General features: G+C 39.0%; 1 protein-coding gene across 1 annotated transcript in view; it reads right to left on the bottom strand.

The window, feature by feature from the left end:
- The window catches only part of DARS1 (aspartyl-tRNA synthetase 1), a 78,100-nt gene that overhangs the window by 47,372 nt on the left and 18,428 nt on the right, over positions 1 to 12,300 (bottom strand). Inside the window, exon 4 of the mRNA XM_049889250.1 lies at positions 10,279 to 10,381. Coding sequence (XP_049745207.1) covers positions 10,279 to 10,381 — 103 coding nt within the window. The remainder of the gene's footprint in view (positions 1 to 10,278; positions 10,382 to 12,300) is intronic.

A 12,300-nucleotide genomic window follows, 5' to 3' on the forward strand; every position in this document is an offset into this window, starting at 1 on the left:
GGCCTGGCCATCTGCTTCTGTAAAGATTATATCCGAGAAGGCCCTATGGGGCAGTTCTACTCTGTCATATGGAATCAACTGGAGAGCACTCAACAACAACAACAAAAGAATGGACAAAAAAAAAAAAGTATACACACCTCACAGAGCTACTGTGAGGATTAAGAAAATGAAAGTACGGCACTTAGCAGCCCCATGCTTAGTATATAGCAATAGTTAGCTGTTCTTGCTGCAGCAGCCCTGGTGGTGCAGTGGTTGAGCAATCGACTGCTAACCAAAAGGTCAGCGGTTTGGATCCACCAGCTCCTCCTTGGAAACCCTATGTGGGCAGTTCTAATCTGTCTTATCGTGTCGCTCTGAGTTGGAATCGACTCAACGGCATCGGGTTTTTGTTTATTATTGCTGCTTTTATCATTATATTATAAGCAAAGCTGTATATCAGATGGGGAAGATACTGGTGGCCACTGCACTGAGCCTTTCAGGCCTGGTGCTGGGAACTGATAAGGAAGAGTCACGTCGGTAAGTATAAAATGCTAGCCAGACACATGCTAGACATGGCAAGATAAAGCACGGGCAGTCAGTCATGACACTGAATTTCACTCATAAATTAAATTTCTTAAATATTAAAAACAGTATTTCACATGCAAGAAGAGTCCAGGGAGGGTTTTTTCCCCCCATGATTCTTCATCTCAAAAATATATGTCACTTGTTACAGAGGTCACTGAAGAATATCCCATCATTACTCACATAATCTATTCAATGTATTCAAGATAACGATGAAGGTTAGCAGCATAACTTTCTTTGTATGAATAGTGGATTTTATATTTTAGGTACCACAGATTTAAGTTTTCAAAGTACTTTATTATACCAGACTGTTATAATAAAGGTCTAAAATATATAAGATCCTATATATTGATACATACTGTTGACTGTTACTTGTTACTAGAATGGATAAGCCTGGGAGTTGGTAGAGGCTAGGTGATGACCAAAATTACAACTTAAATAATCATCAGCTCATATTTTTTCAGAACTATTCCCATAAAAAAAATCAATAATGGTGAGACACTAAGCACTTTAATAGTTCTGCTTTTTGCATAGTTACATATTCTAATATCAACAAAAACCAATTATTAAAAATTTAACACTTACAGAAACTTTAGGGTATTGAAGGTTTTCAGCAAAGCTATCAGCAAATTCGCTAGCTTGCTGGTTGTCAGAGTAATTTGCTGAATCTGACTATACTGAATAGAGAAATGCTCAACAGATCTACATAACCACTCACATTCGAATTCATAATTTTTAAATCTTGGGAAGTACGCAATAAAAGATTAGTTAGAAAAGACAACAGACCATAAAGGTGCTACATACTAGTTCTTTGAATACTATACCAATATAAAATACTTTAGTGACATCAATTAAATGTTTTAAAGATGAGAAACCATGGATTTGCCAGTTAAATTCAAACAGCATCCCAAAACTAAAATTATGTTAAGTACTTTTAAAAACAATAAACTACCTTCTGATAATAAAAATATATATGCCAATTCTAAGACACAAGTTTGGTTTATAAGGTCAAGTAAGTTTCAATTTCAGTGAATTAGTACCACATTAGATCTCAGACTTTTGTATTTCCCAGGCAAGTAGGAGCACACGTTAAGAAGGAACCCTGGTGGTGCAACGGTTAAGAGCTCAGTCGCTAACTGAAAGAAAGGTTGGCAGTTTGAATCCGTCAGTCACTTTGTAGGATAAAAGGCCTGGCGATCTGCCCCTGTAAAGATTACAGCCTAGGAAACCCTACAGGGCAGTTCTACTGTCATATAACCAAGAAAACCTAACCCAGTGCCACTGAGTCGATTCCGACTCATAGCGACCCTATAGGACAGGGCAGAACTGCCCCATAGCGTTTCCAAGGAGTGCCTGGCGGATTCGAACTGCCGACCCTTTGGTCAGCAGCCGTAGCACTTAACCACTCGCCACCAGGGTTTCCACTCTGTCATATAGGTTCGCTATAAGTAGAAATTGACTCAATGGCAAACAACAACGACAACAGCTCTAAAGAATGAGTTAAGATGTGCCAACAGTAAACAATTTATCAAGTCTCTGGGCTCTCTGGACTTCTACTGCACCCAACTTCCCATTGGTGCTTTGCAAAATTAGTTTAAATCATCCTAGTAGTTCTATAAGGACTTATTTAGTCAACTAATTTTTATTCACTGAAACCCCAAGAATTTTGAGTTCAAAGTACGCTTGGTAAGCAGTAGGCACTACTCCATATGACACAGACTAGTGGCTCTCAAACTACTATTTGGGCTGTCTTTAGTGAAATAAAAAAATATCAGGGACCCTATTATGGTTAAGATTGTGTGTTAACTTCGCTGGCCATGATTCTCAGTGTTTGTATGTGATCATTCCCATAATGGGATGGGCTGTGAGTAGCCACTCAGTTGAAAAGGGAGTTTCCTTGGAGGTGTGGCCTACATCCAAACAGAAGCAGGCGTTCTGGCTTTTTGCTCACTCTGGATCCTGCGCCTGCCTCCTGTTCGTCTGACCTCTGGCTCTTCAGACTTGAGCTATCAGCTTATCTGCCAATCTTGGGATTCATTGATCTGCACAGCCTGTGAGTGGAGCCCTGCTCTCCTTGGGTTCACCAGCCCCTGCAGCTACGTGAATCAGGAGACGCCCTGCGGTCTTGCCTGCCAGTCTTGGGATTCCTAGATCTTCACAGCCTGTGAGCTGAGCCTGCTTTCCAACTTGCTGATCTTGGGTTCACCAGCCCCTGCAGCTACGTCAATCGGGAGAAGCCTCTATCCTAATTCAAAGACTTGAATGTTCCAGCCTCTATAATTGAGTAAGTCGTTTCTTTGATATAAATCTCTGTCTCTATATATATTTATACACTTTACTGGTTTTGCTTCTCTAGAGAACTCAGCCTAAGACAAACCCTCAGTGATAAAATAGCTTTATTATGTTACTTAAATACCTATAAATATAAAATTAGTATAGGTGCCATTAGGTTTATAGCCCTTAACTTTAAAATCAAGTCACAATTATAAGGAAAATAAAAGCAAACATATAAAAAGCCCAAATTAACAACACTGAAGTTTTCCTAAGACTAAACTGTTGACATTTGCTTTACTGTATAAAGTTGTAGCCTCAGATTCAGCCCTATATTTAATGTTGCTGTACTTCAATACTAGTAACATGAAGAAGGCCTGTTCGTGATTACAAAAAACATTAACTTCGAAGTTGGTTCAGGAAAATAAGCCTTATACATAACCAAAATTCTTAATTGAGGTTTCTTCATTCCCTGTACTTTTTTAAAAACTTTATTGTGCTTTAGGTGAAAGTTTACAGTGCAAATTAGTTTCTCATTCAAAAACTTACGTACAAATTGTTTTGTGACATTGGTTGCAATCCGTGCAATGTGTCAGCACTCTCCCCGTTTTTACTTTGTTCCCTGTGTTCATTTGTCCAGTTTTCCTGTCCCTTCCTGCCTTCTCACCTTTGCTTTTGGGCAGGTATTGGCCATTTGATCTCATATACGTGACTGAACCAAGAAGCACGTTCTTCGTACTGCTATTGTTTATTTTATAGGCCTGTCTACACTTTAGCTGAGAGGTGGACTTCAAGAGTGGCTTCAGTTCTGAGTTGGCAGGGTGTTCTTAACCAAAATTCTGCAAAGAGCAATCCACCAATGATGATTTTAATAAAGTAGCAAGTGATAATTTTATACAACTATGCTGTTCATGTGAAAGTTAATGATGCACCATTGTTAACTGAGATTTACATCAAATAGGTGTAAATCTGATAAGTGTTGGAATTAGAAACATTTTTTCCTGTATGAATATTACACCACAGTTATCTATTGCCCCTATATCGACAAAAATAAGATTTAACACATTTTCTTGAATGTACAGGTTTTTTGAGCTCAGTATATCACTAAAGTATCAAGCACCACCTGATAAATCCAACTTATTCAGTATGTTTCTTTATTCAAACTACCATATTTTTACACAAATAACATGTGCCTTCTGCGTGTTTGCTGGCCACGCCCTTCCCGTGAGGCACTCTCAACAAGCGCCACCATGCCAACCCTGTTCCACACGTTGCTGTAAAAATCAATTAGCATAGTGTGCTTACAAAAATACCTTGTGGTGGAGGGCACAGCGGGCAAACAAATGCAGAAGGTGCACGTTATTTGCATAAAATATGGTACCCATGAAGCTTTCATTTGTACAGAACATGGATATCACTTGGCTTGAGCTGGCATGAAAATAATTGTATATGTTGTAGTAAAAGTGCTGAATTCCCATAGCAGTTCTCAGTTATAAATTGGCCTTTAAAATGACATGGAATTATACCCTTATATACCATATTTTTGCACAAATAACATGTGCCCTCTAAGTTTGTTTGCCAAGCACACCCTCCCCTCACGAGGTATTCTCCTAAGTGCCACTATACCAATTTTCTTTTACATACTGCTGTAAAAAAAAAAAAATTAGCATAGTACACTTATGAAAAACACCTCATGGGGGGAGGATACAGGGTGGTAAACAAATGTAGAGGGTGAATGTTATTTGCATAAAAATCACTGGGTACTGGGTATGGTAACTTATTATTAGCATCAAAATGTGCATTAAAGATATATATATATATCCTACATAAAAACTTTCTCAGGCTCCGAAGAACACATTTGTGGGCCCCTTAAAATTGAAAAAGGAAGTGAAGACCATGAAAAAGATGGGTTTATAGGCTACGTGACAAAGAATGAGGATTTAATGAACAAAGCCGAAGCCTTTAAAAGAGGATTCAATAACTTATTCTGACAATGAGAAAGCTAGCATATTTGTTGCTAGCTTTGCTGAAAACCTTTAATACTCCTAAGTTTCTATAAGTGTTAAAATTATAATACAGTGAAACCCGTGAGGGCTGGAACTCAACAGTACTGCCTTGTTTTTCTGGGTCTTGCAAGTTTTCTGCCTTTGACAGGGTGCAGTCTTACCACTTTTCTACTGCTTGTTTTAGTGGAAAATATCTGAGTTTTCCTTCTCTGACAGGTTTCAGAACACAGGTTCTGGCTTTCACAGGTTCTACTGTAACTAGGCTTTATCGATATCAGAGTGTGTAACTATGCAACATGAAAAACTACTTAAGTGGATTGTGTGTTTCACCATTACTGAATTTGCGGCGGGGGGTGGTAAACGGGACTGGTTCTGGCAAACATAAGAGAAGGTGTTGCAGGCATGGCCAGTCTGCCCAATCTGAAGAAAGTATATTGGGAAGCAGCAGGAAATAACACTGGTGCAGAGAAATTATTTCCCTTATGTGGCCTTTTGCCTTGGTTCTTTAGAAGAACTGCTTGAGAGATTTCCCCCCCACCCCGAAATCCTGAGGAGTTACCTTGCCTTAGTTTCCTATCCCAGAGGGTTTGTTATTTGGTCCAGGTTGATTGACATGTCCTGGGTAAGCTGTAAACAACTTGAGGTTTGATACTTTTTGCCTGGCCCTGGGTTGCAGCCTGCCCTGTGACTGGCCTACTTCACACACCTATAAGTGACTATAGTATACTTATGCAAATGAAGTGTCTGGGGTCTACCGAGAGGGGGATTGGTCAGTTTGTGGCACTGGTAGGAGGGCCATGCCTTACAACTGACCAGGAGTTTGCTTATATATGCAGCCAACCCCACAGGGGATGGCAGACAGAAGCAGAAGAACAAAAGAGAGAATTAGAGAGAGTGGAGGTAAGAGACCTCCTAGAAGAACTGAGGGCTCTAACACTGAAGACACTGAAAGGCCTGGAAGGAGCCTTGCGGCACCATTGTTGGCATCAGGACCAGAAGGGGCCCTGCAGCAGCAGTGGTGGTGACAGCAGAAACCTGTTCCTAGGAATCTAGCTAAGAGAGCTGAACAAAATTGCTGCACTGACTGTAAGCTGGGTCAATCAGCAGTAGAGAGGCCAGCGGCAGGGAGGCTGGAGACAGAGAGGCCTGTCCCGAAGGGGCTGCGAAGAGGCCTGCACAGCTAAGAGAAGGGTGAGAGGCCTGCACAGCTGAGAGGAGGTGAGAGAGCTGTTCTGCACTAAAGAATGGAGGGATGTGCTCTTTGAGGGAGCTTTCCAGACTTTGCCTACATGCTTCTTGATCCTGATCCTGAGTTGTAGCCTGTTCATCTTGCTCCCGAGTTGTACCCCATTACTTCCTTAATAACCACTTAACTTTAAGTATGGTCTGTGAGTTCTGTATGGGCACTGCAATGGATTACTGAACCCAGAAAAGAAGTAGAGAGTGTTGTGGGAGGGATGGTGTCAGAATTGGTAAAAAGGTTGCAGAGTGGAGGTATACCTAAGAGTACCATGGGAATCAGCTTTGGGCTCATCCTAGTCATTATCCCCTTCTGAAGTTAGACACTGTTAAATAGTGAGGGAACCAGTGGCAGAATTAAGATTGGACATTGTTGGAGATACGAAGGCATTAAAGATTTTAGATAAAGCTAGCATCTAAAAAAGAAACTTTTGGCAAGTGCGGACTTGGAAGCACAATGAGCATGCATCCCTAATAGATATTTAATAAATGATTGGACTATCTTATTCTAATCCAAATAGCCCAAACCAAAAAACCCACTGCTGTCGAGTCGATTCTGACTCATAATAGCAACCCTATAGGACAAAGCAGAACTGCCTCATGGAGTTTCCAAGGAGTGCCTGGTGGATTCGAACTGCCGATCTTGCGGTTAGCAGCTGTACCTCTTAACCACTGTGCCACCAGGGTTTCCAATATAAATAGCACATGACAGAAATTATAAAGAACTTTAAAAAGAGAAAATAAATAAATAAATAATGTCAAATATCTTTAAAAATTCATTTGGAGACACAAATAAGTCTCTCAGCTTTTCTGAAGATTTTAGTAAATCTTTCTGATGCCATATCTGAGAATTGGATTATTGTGAGATAAAAGTAATCTCACAACATGGATGAATGTACAGGACGTTACACTGAGTAAAATAAGTCAATCACAGAAAGACTAATATTACATGAGACCACTACTATAAAGTAACAACAAAAAGTTTATACACAGGAAAAAAAGAATATTCTTTGATGCCCACCAGGGACGGGACGGTGAGAGGAGGGAAAATCACCAATTAGATAGAAGACACAAGGTAATACTGGTCAAGGGAAAGACAATACATAATGTGAGGGAAGTCAGCACAACATGACCAAGGCAAGAGAGGACACTGAGAGGAATGCAAGAAAAAAGGGCAACAACAGTAACTAATATACCATAGACAATCCTGCAGCAGTAGTATTAACAACAATTTACAAATGGACAAACAGGCAGATAGATACACCAAGAGGTGTAGGAGGATGTAAGGGAACAACACACCCACTGGCAGATATAGGTTTGGTGGTGGATATTTCTACATTCCAGACTGTAGGTGTGGCTCATATAAAGCCTACACAACCCCGAAACCAGAAGAGCTAGATGATGCCCAGCTACCACTATTTACCACTCTGACTGGGATCACAACAGAGGGTACCAGACAAAGCAGGAAAAAAATTACAGAACAAAAAAACAAATCCACAAAAAAGATGAGACTTACTGGTCTGATAGAGACTGGAGGAACCTCCAAGACTATGGCCCTAAGACACCCTCCTGACCTGGAACTGAAGCCATTACCAGAGACCACCTCCCAGTCAAACAATAGACAAGTACACAAGATAAAAATAACTGAGAGGAACATACTCTTTAGAACAATCAATTATATTACATCAAAAGGGCATTATCTGGCCGAAGGCAAAGATGAGAAGGCAGTAAAGGGTAGAAAATCAGGACAAAAGAAAATTGGGAACCCAGGGTGGAAACAGGGAGAGTGCTGACACATTGTGGGGAATGAAACCAAGGTCATGAAATACTTTATGTACAAACTATTGAACGGCAATCTAATGTGCTCTGTAAACTTTCACCTACTGTGTGTGTGTGTATTAATTAAAAAATCAAACCCATTACTGTCAATTCCGACTCATAATGATCCTATAGGGTAGAGCAGAACCGCCCCATAGGGTTTCCAAGGAGCAGCTGGTGGATTTGAACCACCTAACTCTTTTGGTTTGCAGCCAAACTCTTAACTACTGCATCAAAAGGAATCCATATACATAAAGTCCAAAATTCTTAAGGAACTAAAAATAGCTACAGTCTTTGCTTTTTTTTTTTTAATTCAAATCACAACTTAATTATTAAGCCTGAATTACATCTAGAACTTGATGGACTTCCACTGTATGAATTATGGAATCTAAGTTAATCTAAACCCATGCCTTGTTTTAAACAAAGATCACCCTTACACCATCCCATTCAGATGAAAGTCTTTGTTTAATTTATATATTACAATAGCATCAGTGAACTAAGTTCCTTTTAGAAGTACATTTGCTAGTAGTTTGTTCAGCTAGTAAACTCTGGCTGATATCCTGTAATAAAGTCCTGGGACTATGTCAAGGTTATAATGGAATGTAATGGAAAATACATTCCATATAAAGCCGTCAGCTTTATATATTACTTTTCAGAACCAATTCAACATATGGAAGACAAAACCAGTAAAGGTTTTTAGTTTTTGATTAGAAGTTGAATTTTTTCCAATATTTTTCAGTATATTAAATATAATTTTACATATATCTGTGGTTTCCAGGGTCATCTTCTTCTCTATTCATAGAAGGTTCTCGTTGCAGATAAAGTTTATTCCTAGGGATTGCACTTCATTTATGTTCCACTTCATGGGACAGAGACTGACTTTAAAGGCTAGATGACAAATGCACCCCACAGCACACACCTTTACCGACTATGACATACAAATAAGCAAGCTTAACTGCCAGAAGATACAAGTAGATGAGGTGGAAAACACAGAAGTGGCAGTCTCTAGGCGGCAGGACTGGGAGATATGGAGAGGTGAGGCTACTGTACTGATACTGCTTAGTTTATCAATGAACAGAAATTAATAGCACAGAATTTTTTAAAAACCTGAGTGTAAGCATTACTATGGTAAAATAAAAATTTAATAAATAAATCTATAAGCAAAAAGCAGTTACTGAGCATCTACTATATATAAAGCACTGTGCTGGTGGTAGGGAGGACCCAAACTTAAATTAGGGTATTAAATTAGATAATCTTTTAGTTTCTTTCCATTCTAAAATTCAGAATTTCATTTATATCAACCTATCTTTGAAGACATATAGATATAAAGGATGGATATGAAAATCAATGGAAAAATATACAACATTTACTCTAGACTGTGGGCCCTGGTGCTGGAGTAGTTAAAAGCTCAGCTGCTACCCAAAAAGCTGGCAGTTTGAATTCACCAGCCACTCCTTGGAAACCCTATAAGGCAGTTCTATTCTGTCCCATAGGGTTGCTAGGAGTTGCAATCGACTAGACGGCAACTTTTTTTTTTTAAACTCTAGACTGAATTTCTTTCTTTTAAAAAACACTTACACCTATGAAGTACTCTACTACTTAAAATGTAAAGACTATATTTTTCCATGTTTTCTTTGATCATTATCATAAAAAAAATCCAATTGAGGAAGCATACAAACAAAACTAACCACGTCACCAACTATCAGGTAAAATCACTTTTATTACTTTAAAAGCCCAGCATGTACAACCACACTCCTGTTTTATCTCTATAGCTCACCTCTTATAAATGGAACAAAATAATGCACTTCTAAGGGAACTCTGAGCCAGGCAGCAAGACTTTTAGGGAGAGAAAACAATTTTTTCAGCGTCCTCTCCTCCTTTTTTTTTTTGGTACCCTTTCAGTGTCAAAGTTAAAAGTCGTATGTGTTATAACAATTGTTTTTACTTCCTTCTAGAGGAAATCATTTGCAAAACCACATTCTTTTAATTTATACACTTTTATTATTCAGTTAGAAAACTTGTTGCTCACATGCAAATCTCAAACTGGGGAGGGAGGGGGAGGAAATGAAGCTCAACAAACACAACAAAATAAAGTTGCGCTGCTATGTTGAGGCTGCCAGGCTTTTTGTTACTCTACTTGAAAGTAAATTTGACTCGTCTGCAGAGAGTGCTGCTTCAGCAGTTCCAAAGGAATTTTAAGCCTGTGTACCGTATTTTCTCTTTTGTAAGTTTAATGTATTCAGCAAGTGATCTGACAATTTAAATAACTACATTTTTAAACAAACGAAGCATTGACGTTAATGTATGAAAATGGTCCAAACCCCTGGGAGTCTTGGTTCCCACCATTGTTTATCCTGACAACAGGATATAATTGCTTACTTACTTGGCAGCAAATTTAACCATCTGCTTGCTTGCATGGTCTCCCACAGCCACAAGAGCCTGGACATTAAACTGCTGCTGACGTAGGACTAAGAAACACTGCTTCCCTGCATGAGACAGAAAGGACGCAAGTATATTACTAAAAGCATGCTACTTCAGGTTTTACAAAGAAGGAAAACGCTTCTCTGCTTTAAAATCAGACCAAAATTTACTCATCAGGCATGTACACGCATGTACCTGGCTTCCAAAGCTAAAATGATCACACACAACTGATGAGCTTTAAAAGAAACTCAGGTTTCTACTATGAATAACAAGAAGTGTTTTTAATGTTTGTGATGCGCATATAGGCAAATTACCAATTTCAAAAAAATTACAAATCAATCAAGATAATTACTTTGTCATAGCAATGATTTGTTAAATTTCAAGTAACTTCAGATCACCTACAGGCAAAGGCAACGGCTAACCACCATGGGAACTTCAATGATGCAGTCACAAAAGTGCTATAAAGTGCTAATCACAAAGAACACAAGCATTCTACAGGGGTGGTCCATCTATATTGTCCTTACTTTCTACCAAAATGCATTTTAAAGAGCATTGAGATTGATAGGCTGGTTCCTTTCATGCAGGGCCTCGATTAGTTTAGGTCCCGGGTTCTAACCCCCACTGAGAATTTGCATTTCTAACAAGTTCCCAGGCAATGCTAATGCTGCTGGTTAGGGACCAATTCTGAGGGCCACTAGTAGAGCAGGGGTTCTCAAAATTTATAAGAATTCCCTGGGAATCTTGTTAAACTGTAGACTCTGATTCAGCATTATCTGGTGGAAATGCAAATTCTCAGCAGGCGTTTGAACTGGACCCAACATGTATGAAGCTTTGCTTTCGTTGACTTATTTTCCTCATTTTTCGCTATCATCTTATCAATCTCCCATTTTATAACAGTTACACATTTTTTTTCCTTCAAGTAACTTACTTTGTCTATGAAAAGATCATCCTCCTTGTGCCCTGTTCTTACATATCCTGGCTTCTTGCTTTCCCTTCCTTTTATCTCATTCCTTATTCTTAACCTTCCGAAAAATATTATTTATAATAGATTTTAGTCACTCTGTATTCTGTGGCAACCCCTTTTCCTCCAAAGCCGATCTGTTTTAAGTCTCCAGTCAAATTCTGGAAAACTACTTCCTCATAAAAAAAAGTAGTTTTTTCAAGACCACTTCTCTTGTCAGGTGGTCTTGCAAAATATCAAAAGACAATTTTGGTATTTAAACTGAGAATTACCTTTTAAATTGAGAATTAGCCTTGCTCCCCCCACCCAAAACAAGCAGATAATAGCTATTACTTTCAAAACACAGTATTTTGAAATTCAAGTCAGACAGCAATCGTGAGTTAAAGACAGGTTGCAAACAAAGTGTCAACACCCATCAACTGTACAGTCATATGATTGACACAGTTTTACCACTAAAAAGTCAACTTCTAATTTTCCCTTTTCCTTTGGATCTAGTCATAAAGTTAGATCTTAGCTTCATGTACAAAACAAATTCAAAGACTTAAGATCTAGATGGACAAAGGTTGTTAACCGCAAAGAACTTTGCAGATAGACCAAAATGACATTATCCTAAGTACTACTAAAACCACCGTCATACATTATCCTACCTCGAACAGGATGGTAGTGTGAAATGGAAGGTAATATGCACTAAAACGGTGCCAGGCTAAGCCATGATTTAACAGGAGTTCTTTCAGCTGTTATAATGGTGCACACAGATGAACAACAAGAGCTAGAAGTACTACAGAACCATCCTGTGGTGAGGTTTCTGAACTGCAATGCTACACAATGGACCCTGAGAGAGAATGAAGGGCTTTACAGGACTTAAGGGTGAGCACATGAAAATGCCTGTCGGGCAGCACTGGGGGGTAACAGTGTAACCGTTTGGTAAAGAATAAAAGCTCTGAAATCAAAAAGCCTAGAATCATGTCCTCACTATCACTTCCTATGAAGGGGCTGTAAGAAAAGTAAGTCACTTTATGCCCT

Source organism: Elephas maximus, chromosome 6 (assembly GCF_024166365.1).
Source record: "Elephas maximus indicus isolate mEleMax1 chromosome 6, mEleMax1 primary haplotype, whole genome shotgun sequence".
NCBI classification, from domain to species: Eukaryota; Metazoa; Chordata; class Mammalia; order Proboscidea; family Elephantidae; genus Elephas; species Elephas maximus.